At 32.2% G+C, this 26,118-nt stretch overlaps 2 protein-coding genes across 4 annotated transcripts; both read left to right on the top strand.

Moving 5' to 3' along the window:
- The first annotated feature begins 224 nt into the window (after nucleotides 1-224).
- Nucleotides 225-25,779, top strand: LOC143145967 (cysteine sulfinic acid decarboxylase). 3 transcript variants are annotated; one of them, XM_076309856.1, is made up of 7 exons: nucleotides 225-338; nucleotides 638-787; nucleotides 21,812-22,058; nucleotides 22,530-22,737; nucleotides 22,814-23,190; nucleotides 24,572-24,763; nucleotides 25,541-25,779. In XM_076309856.1, exons 2-7 carry the CDS (start codon nucleotides 639-641, stop codon nucleotides 25,712-25,714), a joined length of 1,347 nt encoding a protein of 448 aa, XP_076165971.1. In that variant the 5' UTR covers nucleotides 225-338; nucleotide 638; the 3' UTR covers nucleotides 25,715-25,779. The 3 variants fall into 3 exon arrangements, with proteins under 3 accessions (XP_076165971.1, XP_076165969.1, XP_076165970.1); XM_076309854.1 differs by lacking the exons at nucleotides 225-338; nucleotides 638-787 and adding exons at nucleotides 19,127-19,553; nucleotides 21,446-21,481; XM_076309855.1 differs by lacking the exons at nucleotides 225-338; nucleotides 638-787 and adding an exon at nucleotides 19,127-19,553.
- On the top strand, nucleotides 18,005-18,998 carry Uxt (Uxt prefoldin-like subunit). Its single transcript, XM_076309857.1, has 2 exons — nucleotides 18,005-18,253; nucleotides 18,412-18,998. The coding sequence occupies exon 2, from the start codon at nucleotides 18,423-18,425 to the stop codon at nucleotides 18,855-18,857; it is 435 nt and encodes a 144-aa protein (XP_076165972.1). The 5' UTR covers nucleotides 18,005-18,253; nucleotides 18,412-18,422; the 3' UTR covers nucleotides 18,858-18,998.
- Nucleotides 25,780-26,118: the final 339 nt, after the last annotated feature.

The following is a 26,118-nucleotide window of genomic DNA, read 5'->3' as shown; positions in this document are numbered from 1 at the left end:
TTGCAACTGTAGAATAATCCGCAACTGGACAGATATACATAACTGATCACTTACCCTACGTACTTCTCGAACGAATTCACCAAAGCGTTGATGTCTGGTGGTGCAGTTCGTCCAATGCAAGTCAAGATCCGGGCGCATGTGCGTTCGCTCGGCTTGGGTCTTTGGTCTGTACGCAGCTTAACGCGAGGAGAAGAAATGAGTAGCGGGAACAAAGACAGCGGCCAGGAGAAGGGATTGGGAAAGCAAAGAGGAAAGCAAGAAAATTTTAACGCAGAAAGCCACGCCAGTCGATCGACCGGCCCCGAGACGTATAAAAGCGTTGCATCGTCTTAGCCACGGTATGTTTTTGCGCTATATAAGCAATACAGTCTTTAGTTTATGTCCGGGATGCCGCAGTTAAACGTTGCGTAGACATTTATAGGCCTATACGCGAATTCCCGTACTTATGCCGGTTACGACGCCCGGCGTGTTTCTACTTAAAGGCAAATACACGCGTGTTTACGCGTGCATCTCCGCGTTGTCGTTTCTTGCACGCCTCGATGGGAAAGACATTCGCGATCCACGCTGCGAGATAGATGGCACCGTGCCGTCGGGATAACGAAGTGTTAACCCTTAACCGGTAGCGCGCATTTTTCAGGATGATGAAAAGCTCCCGGTCTCCCGTCGTTAACTCGACAAAAGCTGTTCTGACGTTCGGTAATCGTCGTAGGGCAGCTTCGATCGATCAAATTCGCCGAGGGCTCTTGAGTAAACTCGAGTGGATCTATTTGTCGAAGAACGAAGTTCGGTAAGACCCCGATTGACGTTGTTTCGTTCTAGCATGTTTGTTGAAATGATCGGTGAGACGGTAACTTCTCGAAATCTGCTTCAAGTAACAACGAGTGTAATGTAATTACTAAGAATAATTTTGTAATTGACGGTAATAACATTTAAGAGTTGATATTGTTTGTTATGAAAAATTAACAATCATGTATGGGAGGAAACATAATTTTTGTTTTATTGATAAAGAAATACGTACCAAACTGAAAGAGTCATTCGAACGAATAATGGATTTTCAGTGAGTAAGGATGAATTAGTCATTGTTTGAATAATAATAAGATTGTAGGAAAATTTAATACGTTCCATACAAGTTTGTGTCTCAATTAGGTCACCTTTATCCGTTAACATAATTTACTGACGATAAGTGCTAACTGTATTTGAGATTGGAGTTGCATACGAAGTAATTAAGTAATTTAGAAATTCTTTATTAGAAATTCACGCTAAACTAATAGTATGACTAGAACATTATATCGGTATAATAACTTATTCACCATCAAAATGTCATCAATTTGTATCTAGCAAATATTAAACTGTGATTCGTACTTAAAGTTGCTCAACTATTTTTGTTCCTGTGTTCTATCATAAAATACAGAGTGAATCGTTTAACATACTCGCTTCGAGTAACTTGTGAATTAAATGCTCCATGAAATATTAATTTATACAAGAGCTGCATGACTTCTAGAGAGATGTTTCTTTGTATTGATGCGTGTATTTTTTTTTTATAGGCGATGGGTAAGTTAGTCTTTTAAAATAAAATATTATATTTTTTACGCTGACATTCGAAAAAATGTTGAATTCTAAGTAAAACTGCATTTACCTTTATTGGTCCTAAAAGATATAATTAACAGAATTCTATTTCGCGTCTGTAAAATTGGCTTGGCAAGATCAATATCTATTAAAAACTAGCCATTTTTAAACATATCTACCAGCGTAGAATTTTTATAGACGTATCTATCGATACTAAGGAATCTGAATGGTATTATTATTTATCAGTCGTGCGATGAGAAATCTATAAACGAAAGAGTGAACCTGAGAATGTTGGTAAAATCGATGTATTTTATTGTTTCTTTGGATGCCAATCGTCGTGGAATTCTCTAAGTAAGTTCCTGGCAAGTTGATGTTGGGCAAACCCAAAAAACCATAAAATCTTTGCTACGTGAGAGCAATGCCCAACGACTCGTTCACCGACCTTGTATTCGCATAGGATAAGAAGCCACGCTTGATTGAAGTGCTCATCAAAAAAGTAAAATTGCTGTAGAAGATCCATGTTTGGATTTGCAATAACTAAAAATGTCCACTTTTTAACTGTGCAAGGCAACAGGAAATCGTAACGTTCAGGTATATCAGTGCCTGAGTATATCAGTTTGAAGATACGTTGAAAAACAACTCTCGTTTCTTAATATTTATTATCGTAGGATGCGTTCGTCTATATTAAAACGGTTATTTACGAGGAAACTTGATATTACGATATTGATTTCAACGACTGCTTATAAGTCAAGCCATAAGGAAATGTCCTTTGAGAAGATTTTTTGGGCTGCATCTTTCGTTATTTTCGAGTGCCAGTAAAGCATTAGTGAAACACGAAACAGAAGGTGTTAAAACGTTAAAGTGTTAAAAAGTATTAAATTTTTCATGCGCAGACAAGATTTTATTATATTTGCGTTTCACAGAACTTACATTTTTGCACATAAAATTTCGAACTTGACGTTCCAACGCCTATCTTACTCCGACCATAAACACTGGAATGTAAAGGAATCTACGATGGCTGCGTGCACTGATGAGTGGACATGAATGTTTGAGGTCCATAGCCTGGAAGTAAAAATTATTCAATCTTTGTTTGCGTGTGTGTGTGTACGTGTGTGGGCGCACACATTAATCTCTTAAAGAGAGACAAATGTAATTGCACAAAAATGGTAGCGTTGCATTTCGTTGATCGGAGCTTTCGGAATTCAGTGAATAAACTTCAGAGAATATTTTGTTTAACGAATTTAACGATACAACGAGCAATTTAATCTAGACTTGTAACGAGAAATCGGTACATTGTAAAGGTGAACAACGGACGCATAAAATAGCATTTAAATATTGCAGCAATTCCCCTTTCTGAGTAACAACTTTTGCATCGGATTCAAGCAACGAAATTATCTTCCCCACTGTTTACGTTTATGTTTATTCTGCGATCCATCTACGGTTTCAGATACAGACGAAAATGGTATGTACGATAACCAAGCGGGATCGAATTCCATCCTCTAATTAAAATTTGTTTATTTGTCATTATATCGTGAAATTATTAGGCTATCTCGCAAAATCTCTGCATTCTTGTATTAAACCAACCTTTAAACACGATGCTTGAAATTTTTTCAACAAACCCTCTAACATGCCGAATGACGATAAATATTCTTTTATTGGAAAAATGAAAAGTATTTCTTGAAACAGCAGGATCATTATTATTGAAAGATTCGCTTTCTTATGTAATCAAATTTTATAAAATTTATATTGCTGCACTTGAGAAATAATAGTATAGCAAATGTATTTTACGTTTGTGAATTAATATAGTCAAAGGAATAGATGTCATTTAAACATGCGGTGGTTTAGTAAAACTTGTAATATTTTCTTATCGTAAAAATGAAGAAACTTGTGACAATAATTCCGAAATTATAGCGACCTAGATTGCCGATAATACTTAATTCAATTATGAAAATGTTACGCTTAAACATTTGTGGTAGGTTTTCATACTTTTTCAGCCATACTACAAAACTTTATATTTGTATGCAATAAATAATGGACTCATAAAAGGAAAAGATAAAGGTGAACGCGCCTCTAACCATTTATGGATCTTATGGAGCGAAAGAACTACATTTATCGTCGTCTTAAATAATAATGAACAAACTCTGGTATTATACAAATTAAATGTCATTTCGTGTTATTGTATATGTGCTTTCTATATTATTTGGCTATCTCAAAGAGATCTGTGTTACTGCAGTGACCGACACCTCCGATGGTATGCCCTTTCAAGAGATCAGGTTACCTTTTGTCATTAAGTATCGAACACAAATTCAATGAAAACGAAGGTTATAAGACGCATATAATGAAAAAATTCTGTCGATACTATCTCAAGTACACGTAAGGCGCGAAACGCGTTTCGATTCTTCGTTGGTACAATGAGCGTCAGGAATCTCATTCTACCAATCGCAAGCCTTGCACCATCTGTGCGTTTGCAGTAGTATGAACAGTACCGTTTGAACAGAGTGTATGTCGAACAACGTATTCAGTTCGACAGCTGCAAGTCAGTTAAACGTGCTATGAATGTATGAAACAATTTCTGTACCTGGATACAACAAACGGAGGCATCCTCACGTCTATTTTTGCTTTTTCGACCTCTCGAAGCTACTTTCTTTCAATTTTATTTGCTTTTCATTTTTGCATCTATGAAAATTGTACGAAATTGTTTCTAGCATTTATTTATACATCCGAACAAAAATAGGATAAGTAAGTGATAAGTTTCTTGTACAGTGTCTTAGAAATGATGTTAATCATAAACAGTATAAATATTGAATAAATATTACGGATTAAAGTAAGTAAATATTTTACAATTGGGTTGAACGAAATAAGAAAGTAAAAAATAATAGATAGATATTTATTCCTTTTGAATTTACAGCGTAGAAATGAATTGATTTACACTTCTGGTCTTTTTATTCTACGCTTCTCGTTTATTTTCCTAAAGTATTCATACCTAAAGTCATCGTAAGAATAAAATGAATTGAAATAATATCTGGTGTTTACTGTACATTTATTTGAATATTTTCTTAAACTATCTTTGGTCTTTTCCTTCTCTTGTCAATTTCTACTTTTTCCATTACGTTATTTCACTATTAATCGGTAATTTATTTCTTCTTGCAATACCTTTTCGGTCACTTTACCTTCTGCTATCGTTTACACTCTTGCCTGGCTTCTTCCCAATATATGACAACCTTCTATCAAATGTTTTAACGTACTTATTTTTAATCTATTGTAAAATATAATATATACAAGAAAGTAGAATAATTCTCTCACGGATATTTTCTTCAATCGATGAAATTGTTTCAATTATTCAACCGTTAGTTCTTAAATACCAATATTCTTTCGAAATTGATTTTTTAAACTACTTTGTACGACCACGAGAATTCTTAAACAAATTTTTAAAAATGTACTTTTAATTTGCATTTACATATCGTCAAGCGCTGTTTGGCAACAAAGTTTTTCCTTATAAATATTTCTACAAAATAAAATTCGATCCACTCTGCATAATGTTTTGCGCAAGTAGTTATTTCATTATTCTCCGTTTTCTAAAAATTATTTATAGTAAAAATACATTTTTCGTATATCTAATGTTGGCATTTACAATGTAATTATAACTTTTCGCTAATAAATCGTTTAAAATCAGAAATCATCGTTTAATAATTAGCGATAAAAGAATAAAAAAAGTTACGAAATAATAATAAAAATGAATACGACGAATGACGCGTAATATTATGTATATATATAATACACCATCATGCCCTTGTATTTGCTGTTCATTGCTCCCCCAAGATGCAATGATTTGATTCCAATTACTTAAATGTCGTTAGATCGTTCTTTCGAAAGAAGAAAAAGCGGTAGCTGATAAAGTTTACCCAAACAAGTCGTAATTACATCCATGTACGTCGTACTACTTTTTCCCTGCACAATGTTCTCCACTTTCACATTTTGTTCAAATTAAAGTAACGATCGAGATAATTACTCGACACGCGGAACACTTTAGCAACTTTTTTCCTTTCAATTGAATTCTGTGTTCGCGGATGAAACTAGAAACGGCATTGTCTAGTATCGTATTAGTCTTCCAATATCGCTGACAACGGCCCCAGATATTAAGAGCGATTAATTAAATTCGGAATTTTTCACTGCCGAAGTCGCATATAAATTCTGCTGCGTTTATGTTCATGTACAGTGGGTTGCGAAAGTATTCGAACGTTTTCGCGCCCGAAGTGTACTTTTATCGTATGTCCAAAGTAACGAAGTTACGTAATGATTTTCAAAATATTTTCATTACAGCAGTAACATACCGGGTGTGTATGTGAAACTGAACACGTACACATATACATGTTCAATTTAACGAATATCCGAAAATATGAACAATGTCTACAATATAATGTGTGAAATTATTAACACAAACGTTAACACGATCGGTTGATGTTACTATGATGTTGCATTCGAATAGTATGCTTTTCCTTTAATCGACATCGTATTACCAAAAAAATGATATTACAAAGTAACCAAGATGCGTCACATAGTAAAATCGAACAATTGTCCAACAATGTCATTTATGATTTTGAAAGGGCATTCGAATAATATTATGTATCAGTTTCTTAATATTTGGGCGTTTTCGTGCTCATTTGGAAATTAACTTGCTTTTCTTACCAGAAAGTTATATTTTTTATTTCGGAGTTCTATTTTACTTAAAAATATGCATAACTTTTATATGAAACATTTTTTGTAAATTTTTTATTTTTTTAGATATTTAAAGAAACACCTGTACAATGATTAGTTCTTTTCATTTAATATTCGAATTTCGAATTTGTTTTTGATTTTGCGAAAATCTATTCACTTGTATCTAAGCTTTCAGTTACCGATAGATTGTATATAATCGATTATTTCTTATGGGGTTATTTTCCTAAAATAATGTTTTCCTATGAAAATGAATTTAGGATCAGACGAATGGAATTAAATTTATAGAAAAATGAGTGGAGAGATGGGTTTGAAAAATTTAGGACCGATAGTAAAGCACAGAAATGATTTGACAACAGTGTGGTGGTGCATTCGAAAGAAAATTTAAAACAAAGTGTAGAAAGTTGGAACTAGTAAAAGATTTTCATTTTCATCGATACGACGATCCGATATATACTGCGAGTACTATAAACGAATAAATTTTGTACACTGATTTCAAGAAAATTTATTCATATTATTGCAAATACATAAAAGTTTGTCCATGCTACAATAATGCGCAAATACATAAAAAAACTGCACATTATTGTAGCATAGACAAACTTTTCCAATGTTCAAAGAAACATTTATAAAAGTTTGGAATAAGATAGAGCAAACTACTACTGGAAAAATTGATGCATACAATAACATTTATCAGACGTGATAAGTGTTTAAGTCGAATTAAAACTCAATTATTCAATTCGGATATTATTATTATTATTTCGTCGATCGAATATTTTTATGATGTTCATATTCTTGGAATATGATATGTGTAATCCTCACGGTTAAATGTTACTGTTGTAATAAAAGTATTCTGAATATAATAAAACAAATATCGTAACGTATATATATATATATATATATATTTAAGTACGGATCGTTTGGTTCTAAATTACTCGAATACTTTTGCGACTCACTGTATGTACTTACGCCCGTGTGAGTGACGTCCTACAAAGTTTCACCGAATAACAAGAAAAAACGTGTATATGGTTTTCGGGTTATGAAACGATCGAACGGAGAAAGCCACGATGTTCTCGATGCGCCAATTAATCGAGACCCGATATGCGCACGAACTTCATTATCGCGTCGCCCTCAAATTATATCTTTCGAGCGGATCCTGTTATTACAGGAAGCTTCTCCTTCGGCTTCTTTTTTCTTCTCTGTTTAATTGCATCAACAATTTTCGGTATTATGATGACGCATGATACTTTGTCAGGGGGATGATTACGATGAATGGGTGCCGCAGAAAAATTTAACACTAACGAATGATTATAAAGGAGCGGAATATTATTTATTACGTTGAAGGATAATTGTAAAGTGTGGTTCTTGTATAGCTACGTACGATGCTGCCATTAAATTTGTTGTACTCCAGTTTTGACAAACGACAGGATTGCAACGTATGTGGCCGCGCCGTGATTAATTGGAAAGGTTCTTAATTTTGGAACAGAAGTATTTAAGCGCAGAACGTCTGCTATTTTCAAGAAGAAATTACAGAAAGTGATCTTTCGCAGCTTAAGTTATTTTCGAAACTGAAAGAAATGCAGAGTAATTGCTAGATGGAAATTTTTGTTTGGAGTAAGACACGTTGCGGTAGACACGGTTGATTTTTAAGTAAAGGTGTCAAGTACATCCAAAGATCAACTTCGTTGACAGAGTAATGAATTTTTAGAATAAAAGTAATAAACTGATAAGGCATATCTATCGTAAGATTAATAATTTCCAAGTTACCGAGCTTTTAAAGCAGCGTAAAGGTAACAATTTGGTAAAGGTGACACGTAGAGCTGAATAACTTGAAAAATATTAATTTTACGACAAACTTATTACTTTTATTTTCAAAATTCATTACTCTATTGAAGAAAATGAACGTAACATTTCGTTTAAAAAGATGAAGTTGACCTTTGAATATCCTTGGCGTTTCTACTTATATATCAACAGTGTCTATCATAAGGGATTCCCATTCAAAGAAAATATTTCTGACTAAATGTGTTTTTTTTTTTTATTTTTTTTTTGAAGTTTCGAATACGATCCAATCAATTATACAATAAAACGATGATAGTAAAACAGTGCAATTATTGTATTTTTTGTTCTCTAGTCTTTGTTCTTAAACATTCTGTAAATGTATAAAGTAGTCTGAAATTTGGTTGTTTTTGATTTCAATCGTTTTAAGCATCGTTCCAGAGACCTGTTATTAATCTGATCTACCGTAGTTGGGTTATATTACCTGCATCCTTCTTTTTCTTTATCACTCCAGATTGCATCGTGTTCCGGGAGATTCTCTTATGCATCATCCTGCCAGTTGTCATAACGTACTGTTACAACGAGCGACGTCTGATTTTCTGCTCACGATATTGCACCTGATAGAGTCCGATGACTTTGCGATTATACACGTTACCGGTAATTCGTAACTAGGGGGAGGAAATAGTGATTTGCAAGCTCAACAGGTTCATTCTTACGATACAAGATGTTCGAACGTGAAACACGATTGTCTGTATTGTAGTTTTTGTTTCTCTATTCAAGGCAGGTAGAAATTGTTGTTATTCTTACGACAGGATTTCAGTTCTAACGAATGGATTTATTTGAATCGTTTAAGACGAGAAATTAGCGTCCCTTTCTAACTTATCAATAATTTTGCATTTCCATTAATCCAGACTCTGCTTTTCAATATCTTCAAAAATATTCAACTTACTATCTCTAGTTTCTCTACTTTCCTTTTCATCTTGATTCGCTTCTCTTCGTATGCAAGTTCTTCATTTCTTCCAGGATCTTTCCTTCAATTTAGAAATACTCAAAAGTTCATTCAATCCTCAAAACATCTAATATTTTCCTTCTTTCTAATAATTTTCTTTACTCTATCCTTTAAACTCCTTTTCTCTCTAATGTTGTGGAAAAGCTCTGTATCTTGCGACTGCAGAGATTTATTAACTTCATTGATGTTTCACCAGGTGTCCAATCCTGTTTTCATAACTCTAATCGTAGATATGACAACGACGTGTTTGCATAGTTCATCTGTTATTGACTTCCACTATGTTACGTGCATTACTTTGCTACTTTTCACAAACGCCTTTGACTCAATTGATCTCAGCCTATTGGTTGCTAAGTTTACTAATTTTGCATCTCGTAAAAAAGAGCTTTCTAACTTTCAATTCTGGTCGGGATTTTTCTCAAGGTTTTATTCAATATAAATTTACTTTATATAAAAATGTTTATTATGAATTCTTACCCCCCACCTAATTTGCTTCAAATCTTCCTATACCTGGATTTATTCGATAGCAATGATGGCAAAATATATCCTTCTAATTTATCTAGCTATTTATCTATTCTCGTTGCTCCTTTACTTAACATGTACGTGAGCAGTTTACCGAGAGTATATAATACCTGTCAGGTGTAAGTACATGTATGCTAATAAGACTCAACTGGTTCAGATTTTTGTTTTCATTGCGTTGAATCTACTAAGTCTGAAATAGAATGTTCGTGTAACTTACATAGTTTGCAACTGAATTCTTTCAAATTTTTATTTCTTCGATAATTCTTCTTCCCTCTTACGTAACTCATCTTCTTTTAATACTTCATTTCATTCAACCGTACAATGCAATCATTCCTCAAGTATCTTAGTGTTTTGATCGTTATATTATTGTGTTCTGCCATTCTGTTTTTTCACGTTTACATGTTTTACATCACTCTCGTTACGTTTAGTCAATCCATTCTAAATTCATATTTTCTCAAGCGTTTTATATTCGTTTATTTTGACCCAGTTTATTGTTCTTATCTTTCTTCTCGACTATTTTCTCTCATTCGGTAAATTCGTGTCTGTTCTTAACCTAAGTTCCTGTAACCGTCCCTGTAAAAGACCCTTAACCTAAGTTCATGTAACAGTGTCTGTAACCTTAACCAAAGTCACGGTTATTATCCTAAGTTCAATCACATAACTCCTCCGTTGCAACGTTTTGATTAGCTAAATGCAAAACAGAGATGGATTTATCATTTCTGTTGGCTTGTTTGAAAAGTTCCTGCCTCTTGGACTTTTATCTATTTATTTAATTTATTCTTCTAGAATTTGTCTTCACATATAAAAAATATATACTTCAATCACCAGGTTCTTTTACATCTCCCTGTACTCTCTCACTGCAAATAAAATTAAACGAAAAAAGATATTAAAGCTTTCTTCTTTGGTAAATCATTTCGTACATTGAAAACAAGGGGGGTAATCAAATACAATGATTACGATCGTTTGATTTACGAAGGGAGTAACATTCAATTTCTACATTGGATGGATTACCTAATGTCGCAAGAAAATAAGAATAATTCTATAATTTCCATATAAATCTATCCATGCGTGCCACTGTACCCTTTCCATGTAACTTTTGTTATCATTTTTGCAGTCACGATGGTCACACGCTACGGCGCACCCTGTAGGTCGTCGAACACGGTAGTTTCAAGCCAGACTTCCGTATTGCCTGTTGTTTAACCGATACGCATTCTGGATGTTGCCAATAAGACGGTTCGCTTGTATACCATTGTAGACGTTTCAAAGTCACGGTCAAATTCTATACGGAACGTGCGTTGCATAGCCTCTTATGGTCAATACTGTTGCCGGGAAGAAAACAGCAGTCTCATCTCGCAGTATGAGAGATCTAATCTGAAATACATTTATCATCCTCTTAAATTGCTTCATAAAATAATTAATTCACTTAAACCTGTTTAATGGCCCTTCGATCACAAAGAGCGTGCAACAGAGCATCCGTTGCCGCGGATGGTGAACCACTTAACACTTTTAGGCATGAGTTACCTTTCTCTTCTTCTTTTTAAAGGGTTCGATATAGATCGTGCTCAAAGATATCTGAAAATTTGATACTATACAGATTCGGTCTTCTTGTTTCTTGATGTACATTGAAGGTTCATATCGATTTAAATGGTCGGCTGTATTTTATCTTTTCACAAATCTGACGACTGTTTCAGCATTCGAATGTGTTTACAACCATTGGGAAAATCTATAGTACGTTAGCACGACGAGAATTATACGAAATCGTCGGTGAAATCGGAACGACAAATTTTATTTTGGCAACTTTTTTTAAATATAGCGCCATGTCTCGAAACAAATAAGTATTATATAAATACATTCGAGGGTTGGCTGTGTCCTTGGAATTTTTACAAGAGTTTTTGAGCTACAATCGCGTGTTCGATATACATATTTTCTTTATGAATCACATTGCTTTGATATTATATAAAATGTTTGATATGTAAATGGCGATATACTAAGGAATCATTTCGTAGCGATAAACAGAAATATACAAAGAGTGTATTTATTGAGTAGTTAGTTTCAAAGTATAAAACTTTGAGCCCAAAATGATCGTTATACGCGTTTAGTATTTCTTAAAGAACGAGATATTCCTGTGTAACAACTTTAATATTTCGTTACAAGGAAACTTATCGAATGAATAAAATGAAAGTAAATACGGTTGGTGTTGAACAATTATTCATTTGCTCGCAATTAAGGGAATTACGTTGAAACAATTGTTAACTTAAACAAGTATATGATCAAGCTTCTCAAGAATCGAAACACTAGTTTCATAAGTAATTTAAACTACGTCGTATTTTATAGCAAAATGAGCGCATAATAAAACGCAGGAGTTGAAATTGCGGTCATCTTTAACCGCTTGCCATAACAAGAACCAGTTACAGTTGCTTCAGAATCATTTCCGCTGAAGGAAAAAATAACAAATCGTAATATTTATCGATGAGAAAATATTCGCTTTAGATTTTCACGACTCGAAGACAAAAACTTACTTTTAAAACGTTACCAAATGGAGGACGGTTACGTATGAACAGGAAATAGCTACTATGACAAAACAGATATAAAGTTTTTATTCACCCGGGTAAACATTAACAAGTATACCTATACGTACAACTCAGATGAACACAAGTACGTTATACACTATACGAATCGAAGTTTAAACGCAAGTTTAAACGTGTCTAATCATTATATAATAGTATATTAACACTCGCAGCTTGTAAGGTTTACAAATATAAAAACTTCTTACTTATTTATTTCGTTAACCTGTTTGTAACGACGTATCAGTACGTCGATCACTTACTGACAATTTTGACTGGTCAAAACGTTGACTATTTTTGAAAACGACGATTAGTCGAAACTTTTTTGGCTATTTTTAATGACGACGTTTTTAAATAAAAGTCTTACTTGCGTTTTCAAGAACGACGACTGTTCGAAACCTCACTACCTATTTTCACGTATAACACACCAATACGTTTGCAAATGCAGCGTCTAGTTTTTGTTTCTATTGCTTGCGATGTTCACGCAAAATCTCAACCGAGTGTTTGCTTTTATACTCGTCATGTTATATGACTAGGTCCAGTATGCGCGTGACCACTGTCGTTCCGAATGAGTTAGAGAAATTGCTAGAAACAATTTCTTGGTATAACAATGCGTGTCTTTCGTGGTCGTTTCACGGACTATTAAACACATTAAAAAATTCCCGGAGCAAAGATCATAAAATCCAAGAATTAAACTATTTTTCACTGAATAGGTGTAATTGAACTTTAAAAATAAATTTCGGTTATCTTATATATAAATTGCACGATTCGTTATAAAATGACAGTACTCTAACGCTTTGCGATATTTAAAGCTTGAAATAGATTGCCAATCGAAGAATTATAACCTATTATTTGATGAATATCTATAATTGGATTTTGAAAATAAATTATTATGCATGTATTCTCAAGACAAGCACTACGAAGTAGAAAGTGTTTATAGCTCTATGATATTTCGACTTTATAACTATATATAGTTATAATAACTATTATAAATCCTTTATAATAGTTATTAATAGTTAATTCTTATGAATTTTAATATGTGGAATCAACATTTTGCACAATTTATTTTAATAACGTATACAAAAGTATGTTTAAATGCAATGATACGTATTTGATAAATAGTAATCTGTGCATTAGATTGATAAATTATTTTAAATGAATTCGTTAAATATTATGACGGTAAAGAGACTGCATTGTTAAATTTTCTATAATAGTGCACACGCTATATATAAATACAAAAGTTGTAAAGAATAAAACCAGATTAACATAAAAATTAGGTAATTTAAATTAATTAAAACCACAAAGAAAACAAAATTTTTAGTATCATTGTTCCAAATATATTATGTACAAATTTCACTATTTCTATCGCTGATTACAGCACGCATTGCAACACTTTTACTACCTTCATTTTTCAAAGATAAATGCATCCTAGTTCTTACAAATAATTTAACGATATTCAAAATTATACTATATTGATATACCGTCTATTTGGTGATTCCTTAAAAATTGTACAATAAACTTATTACAAATCATCGTAAGAAGATCGGGATTGTTAAATATTCATTTACAATCACAAATAAAATTTGTATAAATTAATTGCATAAATTACTGGACTTACTTTCAGCACCGATAACATTGTTTACGGAACATTAATTTAATAATAAGATGCAGTAAAATATAGGAAATGAACACAACTTTCAAATGATATAAGGTTTTATCAAGATTTAAACAACTCGTTACAAATTATATAAAAATATTTTCAAAGTGTACAAAAACTACTAGGGAAAAAGTGTGCATATAGCTGTTATCTATCGATAAATCCAATTTAAACCAATACAATAAAAGAATTCCAAATATGTGTTTACTGTGTTAATTTTCTACATTCTACTACAATTTCATTTGATTAAATTAATATTCCGCAAAAAAAGTTACCAATATTCAAAATAGAGCATCTAGTAATCTATAAATACTTTGTTTTGTATACTTCACTTTAATTATAACGTATCGATAACACCGTCTAAGCAAGCAACTTTCAGCCAAACAACTAAAAACTGGTCGATAAAGGAAAAGGGATGTGACTGGTCGATTTCCCCTCAAATGGTAAAAATTAATATTACTGGAAGAATCTCTTTTGTATGGTTCCCTGCGTTTATCTTGGTCGATTCGAGTATTCACCAAAGGGCATTTCGGAAAACTACGGTTGAAACGAAATTACATCGCTTCTGGATACAAAATGTATACACGCCACAACACGGTCGAGGGCAGGTATAAGGCGTGCATAGTAACCAAAGTCGCTGATGGGCGTGAATGGTTTAATTCGGCCTGGAGGCGAACAAGCGTCGGCTACCTGGTCTGGACTAGCACGCTATCGTGTTGGTGAAATTTTACGAGAAACAACGCTCGTTCCCATCGATAGGGAGGGTAAGTGTCGCGAGCATATTCTTTAAAGCCCGTAGGGCGAGTTAACACGCACCTTGAAAACGAAGAGGCGATCGGCTGCAATCCAGGGACTGCAGTTTCTGCGAGTTGTTGGTCTCAAACCGGTATTACCCGAAATCACTGGATTTAGGCAACTGGTGGGACGAGCTTCGATATGCGGGTTTTCCTAGACCTTGGAAAGAAATTCTCGGCTCTGGGATATCAACAACACGCGAACATTTACTAGTCATGGCATCAAGAACCGACAGGAAATTTCAGTCGAATATTTCGACTCTCGATGGTACGGTAGAACGGTTCTTCCAGAACCTCCATTATACCACCCTTCATTATCCGAGTGCTTTACCATTCGAATGTTCGAGTATCAAAACAGAGTGTATTCCTGAAATAATCTGAGAGGATTTTACTTGACAATCAAACAAGAAACATAAATTTGAAATAACAGTTCAGTCTTTATTAGCGATAACTTTGGTTGTTTCTCCAGAAATAATATATTTTGTATAGCCAAAAGCGGGTTTCAATGGTAACGAGAGCTGAGGTACGACGAGTGAATAAAAGTTTCTTTCCTCGATCGTTTTATGAGTGATTTTTTTTTGTAATTGTGCAAAATTCTGTAAGAAATTTTCTATCGAACCACGAAGACGGCCTAGAATGTAGATTTCGTTCTTTACCGATTAAACTAATTAATTTTAATTTGAAAAGAAAACAAATTTTAATCTTTGATATTGAATTAAATTGTTCATTTTTCCATCTCTTGGTACTGTATAATTTAAAAAATTTTTAATTTTGTTTCTTTATGTAGACACTTCGTACAAACAGCAGTTATTGTTCCATTGACATTTGATCAGAAATTCAAAAATTATTTTTAAAAATCTACCGATGATGAGTAGCTTATTATTCGCCATTCGTCTTATTTTGCATGCATTCTCGGACGATTTATCTTCTAAAAGATGCGAACTTCCTTTATTGGACATTTTACTATATATGACAAATTGAAAACCATGATTTGCAATAATGGAATTTACAGACTGCAGCAATTGAATACTGAATCATCACGAGAAGACTGACTCAAACATTTACGAGAATATAATCAACACTTTATTACGAATAATGCTTTTATTTATGAACTAAATCATAAATGAAGTACGTATTGTGATTGATATTTTTGTGTTCTATCTAGTATTTTATTACTTTCTATTTCGAATAATAATAATTTCGAAACGTAATAATAAAAGAAATAGCTTTAACAAAATTACGGTTGAAACAGTTATTATGGTTTTACACAGAATAAAAAAAACTTGCAAACAGAAGACAAAAATTTATAAATACGTACATACATATGTATACCTGTAGATGAAAATGGGAATCTGTGAAAAACAAATTTCCAAATTTCTTTCGGAAAAATTCAGAGATTATTGGAACATATGGAACAACGCATACAAACTTCCCAAGAACACATTTTTTGATAATTGTTTACTTTTGATAATTGCATTACTTTTAAGCTATCTTATAATACAAGAAGTTTAAGCATTCCATAGAGTACAAACTGTATGTCCTATTTTGTTGTATAAGAATAGTTTAATTTACATTCAAATTTTTAAGTAACACGTCATCTGTCTAAGTATTCGACTATAAGTTGATTGTCATAAAAAAAAAAAGGGATCGAAAAGTTTTTTTTACTGTTTCATAATCAGAGGCATCGATTTTGAAATAGAAGCAGTTGAAGCATCAAGATTCGATTTCTGTAACGCGCTATTTAAACATTAGACGCTCGAGCGTACTCATCACTCGCATACAAGTCTACGCATAAATAAACGTTATGTCCTTTTCTACCGATAGTAATGCACTGTTTATTACATTGGTTTTTCGTGTAATGCAATCACATAAATCGTTTTACTCTCCAAAAATAATGGTAAAAGCAAACGTCTCGATTGATCTAACTTCGCACGAAAAGAGAAACTCTAGTCGACGCATCAGTGAATTGTAATATTTGCACGCGATACACATGGTATAAACGGTATGTGTAACGAATGCACAGGGTGACTTAACAAAACTAGTCGATAAATTTAGAGACGTTGAATTTATACATGTGAGTGAAACACGTTTCCAAAATTTGTCGATTTAATTTTATTTATACTATTGTCAAATAAATGTCAAGTAACAACACTCGTGTATTATTTGATCCAAATTGGTCAACTGGGATTAATATCTACCAACAAATAATTATCGATCAACTGTCATTTTTAAACAAATAAGTATCCACCGAATAAAAAATGTCCAGTTAAGATTAACTCGTGGTCAACATTCTCAAAATATCGTGTGATTATTCAATTTGTTTTAATTCTTCTCATTATTATTAACTCGTCAAATATTATCAGTATAGAATATGATACGTTAAACTATTCGCTTCTTCTGTTGGATCACCTTGTGTGAATAAAATTCAGTTTAAATAATTTAGCATCGACGTTTCTAGATAAGACTAAAACAATTTAGTTTCATTTTACTATGCATCACCTTTCGTTTCCCCCACCCAAAGTTCGTTCCCCCCACGAATCGGCTCGCCGCCAACTAAACTCTACTCAGTATGTATGTACCTCGATACGGGATCGTGGGCATCGTGAATCAAATATGGAAATGAATACTTTTTCGCCGTGGCTCTGGCATTTTCTAAATTGTTAGTTCCATACTTATCTGCGCGTGACTGAATTATTATACGCTTAGCTGAGCAAAGGTAAGTGCGAGCACCGTGCGATCCCTGGCTACTATATAAATTTCCATCACGTGCTGTCGCGCAACGACACTACGTGGCCGCGTGCTCGCAAATTACCGAATTATCGTGCCAATTAACGGAATACCGACGTAGTAATGGTTGGTCGTCTTTGGAGGCCGAGACCGCGTTATTAGACGGGTCTCGGTTGATTCATAAATTTTAATGCAACTCGGTTATGGTATACGTGCTTATATATGCTCCTACTTTAATCTGGGAATAGTATTTTAATTTATGGAACGACGATACGCGCCGAAGATCTTCCCGCAATGCTCCATCCTTTTCGTGCGATTTAAGGAAAGTGCACTACATTGCCGATATTATTCTCTTCAGACGGTGTGCATAACGATGCATCGTTATCAACAGATTTTCTGAACACATTCAATTATTACTTGATAGAACAACTAGAGCATTTTCTCTCGGTTATTGCAAAATTGATAAATGTTTATAATTATCAATACCTGTTTCGTTTCGTGTTCTGCAATGATACTGGGAAGTTTAGTTTCGAATTTTATTGAGGGAAAAATCAGCAGTACCGACGGAACTATGGCTTTTCAGTATTTCCCGCTAGGAGAATATATGGCGTACTTTTACGGGCATGTAATTTGACATACTATTTAAACAGTTGTTTAGTACTTAACATATATATGTATATTTATGTACATGTATATGTAATTTATATGCAATTTTTAATACGTCAAGAATATTTTGAATTAAGTATTGCAACGTGTACCTAATTTTGTAATGTCATAGAATGTTAATGTAAAATTTGTAGGGTTATGTTTACAATCATGTACATATATGTTAACCTCAAGGATAATAGATGTTATTTTTAAATTCGATTTCTTGATCGTAAGCAATACGTAGTGTTCTTGGCAAAACTTGTTATACTTCGATTTATCTTTGGTAAGTGAATTTAATATTAAAATATATTTATATGCACGATAGTAAACTTTATAATAAACCTAACCTATATCGTATACGCTTTCTTTACTTCCTTCGCATACTTTTTATAAGATTGTGATACGAATTCCCAGCACTTTTATGATTTCTGTGTTGTAGAGGCTGTACGATTATGAATCCTGATATTCAACAGAATATCTTAAAGTTCGAAACGTTTATTAATGATGTTTTGAAAGAAGACCTTGGTAAATTAGAGAAGAAGCTAGACGATAAGAATTCAGACATTGCTGAGTTTCTTCAATTAAAGTCTATAATCACTACCCTTAAGAATAACGACTTTGATAAAAATGGATTCAAAACACAAGTAGATATTGGACAATATTTCTTTATCGAAGCGTCCATTCCAGAAGCATCCATGATTCTTTTAGATGTCGGTTTAGGACATTATGTGGAATTTTCATTGGACGATGCTCTATCGATCATTAATGTGCGCATTAAACTGTTGGAACAGCAGATTACACATTTTCGCAAAGAGATAGCAAAGACAAATGCTTATATTAAACTAATTCTCCTCGATATTAGACAACTGCAAGGTTTCGATGATTAACTTGATGGTAATATTACCATGTGTGTAAAGTACGTTTTGTAGGAAACAATGTTTATCGCAATGTATTGTTTTGTAATTTTATTAGTATGTCCGTCTGTACAAATGAAAACATTGTGAATAAATATTGCTTACTGTTTTTTAGAATTTTCTTCTTTCACTGTTTCTTTCCAGCGAGAAAATTTGTATTGCTTTGCATAATTTATGCAATAATCCAATTTAGCGGTAATCGTTGTCTGTGCTCCATTAATTTATTACCGCGAACAGTGCGCTTTTGTTTCCTCGTTAAGTGCAATTGCGTAAATTTACGAGGACCTTGTGCTTTGCTTATATACGATAGAGGTCAATCGTAAACGGATCAGTACGTTCTTCGCTACAAGCTGTTTTCACGTTTTCGCGACGCGTTTTGGTGCAAAACGTTCCTTTAATGTCGGATTGGCGTAGTATACCATGCGTGGAAAGACACAAAGAGTTCTTGGAGAAGCTTATCGCGGCCTTGATCGATTGCACCTTTCATAGTGTGTCTCGTGAAAATCCCGTATCGAGATGGAGGGAACCAGATCGCTTGCAGGACATCATAAATTTCGATTTGAAAGACGAGCCACGGACCCAGGATAGTCTGTTGGAAATCGCGAATAAAGTTTTCAAATACAGCGTTAAAACGGGGCATCCTTACTTTATGAATCAGTTGTTCTCCGGGTGAGGCAATTAATGCATGAATTTGATTTTGAAATTATTAGAAACTCCGCATGTTTTTTCGTATGAATATTATAATGTCCAAACGAATGTAGGTACACATAATTTGACGAAACTTTGAATTTATTGAATAGAAATTTTAAGTTTATAAACAAGGTCAATTAATGTATAATGTATTAGGTCTGTGAAAAAGTTTTCCTGTTCTTCTCATTTACTCTTTACAGTGTTGTGAACGAATAATAGAATTAATTTATGTTAAAATATTAATTGTTATCTAAAACCGATAACCTCTTTTACGACGTAATATAACTATTTGGTTTGCATAAAAATTCGGCATTTTCGATTAAATATTTTGAGACTTCCTCATAATTATTACGTTTTAGAAAGTTTGAAAATTATTGTTGTATAATATCCATTCTACATCAATCTCTCTGAAAGCGGCTCTATACTATGAAGAATAAAAGAAACGAACAAATCCATTTCAATTAGTTGAGTTCTTCTTCGATTCGTGTAGAATTCAAATATTGCATTCCAAGCCTTTTATTAGTAAATCCTGTAATCGTCTTTACAATTGTATACATACTTTGAATGTCTATAGATGTTTAACGCACGAATTAAATCAATTGAATAATCATTTGTAGACGCCAATAGCATAGAAAGATTAAAACAAATTTAAAATTATTGTATATTAGATTTAGAAGATATTTACCAATGAAAATGATTGAGAAACTCAAACTTACTTTTAGATATTTTTGATACTAAAACGGATGTTCAAAATGTGACTCATTTTCACGATATAAATCTAATTTTTATAAACCACTTATGACGAGTATGAGAAATTATAATATTTCCTTTAAACACTTTACACAAATTTTTGGCAGCTGTTATCGTTTTATAAAACAACTATTATTTATAAAGTATATAGGACCTATAGTAAGTGCATCAATAGCCAGATAACTGGAAGTGAATTAAATTTTGTTCTAGAAATCGATGGTGATATCGACGGACACCATTTTATCATCTTTCCTAAAATAGCATTTGTGATCTTTTCAGAGACGAAAATAAACAGAAATGTAAATGTAAATTAATATTCGTGCATCGCATTTACCACTTTTATGACAATATTATCGCGTTATATTATTGTTAAATTAAATTATTTATTCACAATTTTAGTGATTACTTCTATTTTACCAATTTAAAATAATTTAAAAACTAAATGTACACATATGTGTCAGTGTCACTAAAGAGGTTGATGAATTGTTTTCAAACGATTTCTTGAGAAATCACAGCAATTTGTAGTACAATTGTAGGTCTTGCACAATAAACTGGGTTAATTTTTGTACAGATTAAACTTTTTCTTGTTTATTATGAATTGATCAAACATTTTGTCTTAATATTTGTCAACAATTTTTTTTATTAATATTTTTCAAAATAATAATTTTACTTATTTTTGTAAGGTTTACTAAATATTAATCTGCATTAGATGTTGTGCAGTTTATAGATTAGGAGTCTCTGTGCCACCTCAGACCTAAAACGTTTACAGACCAGATCTCATTAAGCATGATGCATTTTTAAAATTTCATACTGAATATAAATTAGCTTAATTCTATTATTTAAGCATGCAAATTCTTGTCTTTCTAGGGTGCAAATAAAATTTCAGCTAGTAGTTATTAAATGTTCAATATTATTCACTTAATAATCAAATATTAAAATTAATGATTATATATTACTTGCATGTTATTAACATTATTTTTTACTATCACAAAAGTTCATAAGACTATTTCTGTAGGGCTTTATAGTGCAAAAATATTGTATTTTTGAAATTTATGCAATATTGAATTTTAATTTTTTATTATTTATACGTATTTTATTGCTCAACTTTTCTTCTGCAAAAGAAACATTCAAGAATACGAATATAATACTTCGACCAGGTACGTGACTATATATTATTTCGTAAGTTAACAATCTTTTGTAAAATTACCCACTTTGTAAAATGATTTATATCTGGAAAGTTCAGCATAGTAATTTTTAACGTGGCTGAAATTCATTATGAAAGCGTATAAAAACCTGAAATAAATGGCCACCATTTTGAGTATTTACTTTGTATGTGATCTGCTTTATCCCTCTAGCTCTCTGAAATTAATAATTTTCTGGTTCATGGTTTTTCAGACTGTCTTGTTTCATTTACTGAGTTTTATCATTTAAAATTTGTACATGTAGTTCATTTATTCATTGTATTCAAACAAATTTATTTTATGTAGATTGGATCCCTATGGTTTAGCTGGACAATGGCTCACCGACGCATTAAATTCTTCGGTGTACACTTACGAGGTGGCACCAGTTTTAACATTGATGGAAAAGACCGTAATTATGAAATTACTTAGTATGTTTTACAAGGAAGAAACTGGTATTACGGTCGGAGATGGCCTTTTCTGTCCAGGGGGATCCTTTTCTAATGGTATTGCTATTAATTTGGCACGGTTTTGGTTCAGGAAAAAAGCTGAAAGTGTAAGTACTTAGTCGTTGAATAACTTTGATATGAACTGGAGCTATTTAATAAAAACGAAACATTTTTTTTAAGTATATAATTTCATCGTATAACTCTGTAATATTATACCAAAGGTACAGCAGCTTAAGCACAAAATGAGATCAGAGAACATGAAGATTTTCGATGTTTAAAAATTCTATAATTTTATTTTATAATTTTAATTTTTAAGAACTTCGAAATTATTAATTTCTTGCTATATGTATCTTGCAAATTCTAATTTTTATCATGCAGTTTTGTAAATGCAAATATTATTTTTCTTTTTCGTATATTACGCATAATACAAATAATAACTGAAGCATATTCTGTTAAACTGTAGAAGTAATATTCTCACTATGTTTTATACAATAAACATAGTCAATGCAATTTATACTTTCCAGAATAATATTTATATCATATAACAATTTATGCATATTGATAAATAAAAATTTCAGAATAAAAGTATTCCATCTTTGAATCTGGTTCTCTTCACATCCAAAGATGCACATTATTCAATCTTAAAATGGGGAAACGTTTGTGATGTGAAAGTTGTTCTTATAGAAACTGATAAGCATGGTAGAATGGATGTTAATGATTTAAGAGCTAACATAATTGAAGAACAAGAAAAGGGAAATTATCCGATTTCTGTTATTGCCACTGCAGGTATGTTAAGAGGTCATTATCAAAAGATAATGTTGGGGAATGACTTTACATTGCTAATGATTACTTTCATGTTTAGGAACAACAGTCTTAGGTGCTTTTGATCCATTAATTGAAATTGTGGATATTTGTCAAGAATTCAGTATGTGGCTGCATGTTGATGCAGCTTGGGGAGGTGGTTTGATTTTCAGTAAAAGGCATAGCTCTCTTTTACGAGGAATACAAAGAGCAGATTCAATTTTATTTAATCCGCACAAATTATTAGCTGTTCCTCAGCAATGTTCATTACTCCTGACCAGGCATCAGAATATTTTTAAGGAAGCACATTCTAAGCAGGCTTCTTATCTCTTTCAAAAAGATAAATTCTACCCTGCGGATTTAGATGTTGGAGATAAATACCTGCAGTGTGGACGCAGACCAGATGTGTTGAAATTTTGGTTCATGTGGCAGGCAAAGGTAACCTTATGTACGAATGTAATATTTACTTTAATCTATTTCTGCTTGTTAACAATTGCTTAGATTCCATGCAGCATAATATATTGTCTATGCAAAAATTCTCTTTCCTTAAGTATTGTGTAGTCATACGATATACTTCAGACACAAGATAAGATCTACTCGCATGGTATAGAGGTTCCTCTGTACCCCTTATTAATCTTTAAGTGTTAACCACTTATGCAAATTTTTACAAAACTAGCCTTGGTAGCATTTTTTCCCCTGATATTCCCCTGAGCTTCCTTTAATTGTGCATCTTGTACTTTGTGGTTTAAGCTGCTGCTGCGGTGCACTTCGTAGAAGTTAAGGGTCTGTATGCTATGATTCAAGTGTTTGCCAGTATACTTATGCATACATTAACTTCCCCTGGTAGGAATAAAGAATGTTCATACTGCACCTATTCATTGAATTTTCAAGATCATAAAAGAAGCTCCTGAAGTTGTAAAGGGAATCTGCAGATAGCAGTGCATTTAGACCAAGAACCTTCAGAGTTCCTGTTTATCAGTCAAGTATTATCACCACATTATAGTCTTCACTGGTTTGTTTTAAATCATATTTTTTTAATTATTTGGGTTTGGAAGGCATTTATAAGGATAATGTTACTATACATGTCAAAAGTCAGAAGTTAGTCCTTTGATCAATTCTTCAGAATTTAACATGGTACTAAAGCAATTGTAAGGTAGAATTAAGGAAACACACTATCATTATTAAATTGTGAAACAAATTCTAAAACCATCAGCATTTTGTTACAATTTTTGTGTATGTATTTATTGTAATATAAGTAAATTCATCACTTGCTAATATACATTTCACTAAGTAACCTGAAGTAACTGACCTGTATTTTACTCATTCATTTTTAATTAGAAATAAATATTAAGTGTGTATTATATTTTTTTGTTACTAGATTGTTATTAATAATAATTGCTAATAGAGGGAACAACATTGTTTCATAAGTTTCTTTGAAAAAGTTTCCCTTCATTAATTGCATGTATGTAATATCTTTTTTCAAGATATCACTAATGCATTAAATGTGTTATAATTTAATATATAGACATTTAAAATTTGTTACTAATACCGAAACATTTTAGAAATAATATTTTATACATAATAACACCATAGATCACATGTACTCGTAAAATATCAATTTAGTCTATTTTATGAAAAATTAAACATGTTTTTCAACATGTTATTAATTGTTATCGTTTAATTACAATAACTCTGGAACAATGTATTGCTTGTTTTGTTATTTTAACGATTATGTGTTTGCACATGATCTTTTTTTCAAGTAATTATTTAGTTAGTTGGTGATTAAATTAAGTCAACTGTCTATATTATTCTGTTTTAGGGTGCCTCAGGTTTTGAAAAACATATCGATCATTTAATGACACTTTCGGCCCTCTTTAAAGAAGAAGTTGAAAAGAGAGATGGCTTTGAATTAGTGATGGATTCGTGTTTCATAAACGTGTGCTTTTGGTTCATACCGCCATCTTTGAGGAATCAACAGTCAACATATAATTATGAGGAACAATTAAATGATGTAAGCGAAATAAAGATTCTAAATTAGAGTCATAGGTTTATGTAATAATTTTAAAATGGAACATTACATCATTTCTCATAATGATGAAAAGAACATTACTATATATTTATTGGTAGAATATTCGAACGGTATATTTTATTCACTGTATGTTTTATTCATTTAATATTGGAAACAATTTTTAGTACGAGTAAAAATAACGAGGGTTATTTTGAGTTAGAGTGAAATATATTAAATGAAATTAATTGCGATATCAATTGTGATCAATTAAAATAGATTTCCTAAATTTTAATAAAGAAGTTACAAGTAAAAATTAAATTCATGTACCAAATAGCTAAATTTTTTTTTGTACAATTAAGAAAACAATTTTTGTTGATAAATTTTGTAGACAGCTATTCTTAAATACCTAGAAAATCTAAATCCATATTTAAATTAAGTCTAAAAAAATAGTATCATCTTATATTTTTAAAAAGTTTCTTATAAAATGATTGTACCGACAATAGGTATGATAGAAAACTGTATTAACATTTACAGATATAATTTTTAACTTCGTTATCGATTGTAGGTATCTATTTTGATCGGTTAAGTAATTTTCGTTTTTACTGATAATCGGTTTAATTTGCTTTATCATCTGCTTTATACACTTTGACATCAAATAATTTACATAATAGGAAAATTCACATTAGAAAACAAAATTAAGTTTATCGTTTGAAATGTATATAAAATCTAAGAACGAATGCTTAACGAAAATAGGTTTTAAAATCTTTGTATTTTAATCAGGTTGCACCAAAGTTAAAAGAGAAGATGACCAAAAGGGGCAGTTTAATGATCAACTATCAACCTCTTCATGGAAAACCAAACTTCTTTCGGTTCGTTATTCAAAATTCAGGAGTAAACACACAGGACATTTATTATGTTTTCGACGAATTAGAAAACCTTGGAGAGTCCATGTGAATTTACATTTAGTGTACAGATGTAATTGAATAGAAAGAAAAATACAAATAATAACATATAAATAACGTTACATTAAAAAGAATGGATTTAAAGAAAATGAAAAATGATTTGATCGTATCAGTGAATAGGAAGTTTTGTTTCGATTTTGTTGTTTTTCATCTACCTGATTTACATAAACTTCAATGCTGTATATTTTAATTAAAAGCTTTTTTCAACGTTCGGTAAAAATTACAGTTTTCTCAGTTTCTCCAGGAACGAAGTAACGAATTCTAACCACGACAATCAATTCCTCTGGGTTAACTAGGCGAAACCTAGTAGTCAGTTGATCTGATTAGGCGAGGGACCGCCACTAAATTTCTGATGCCAAGGTACGAAGTCAATTCGTGACTGCCTTCGTCGCAGAG

The sequence above is a fragment of the Ptiloglossa arizonensis genome, chromosome 4 (genome assembly GCF_051014685.1).
Source record: "Ptiloglossa arizonensis isolate GNS036 chromosome 4, iyPtiAriz1_principal, whole genome shotgun sequence".
NCBI lineage: Eukaryota > Metazoa > Arthropoda > Insecta > Hymenoptera > Colletidae > Ptiloglossa > Ptiloglossa arizonensis.
Note: the sequence above shows the minus strand (reverse complement) of the source record. Positions and strands in the feature narration are given on the sequence as shown.

Coding starts and splice junctions, on each gene's coding strand:
- LOC143145967 (XM_076309854.1), top strand. CDS start 19,282: ATGTCGGATTGGCGTAGTATACCATGCGTGGAAAGACACAAAGAGTTC. Junction 19,554..21,445: donor ATGAATCAGTTGTTCTCCGG/GTGAGGCAATTA, acceptor CTTCTGCAAAAG/AAACATTCAAGAATACGAAT. Junction 22,738..22,813: donor TTCTGTTATTGCCACTGCAG/GTATGTTAAGAG, acceptor TTTCATGTTTAG/GAACAACAGTCTTAGGTGCT.
- Uxt (XM_076309857.1), top strand. CDS start 18,423: ATGAATCCTGATATTCAACAGAATATCTTAAAGTTCGAAACGTTTATT.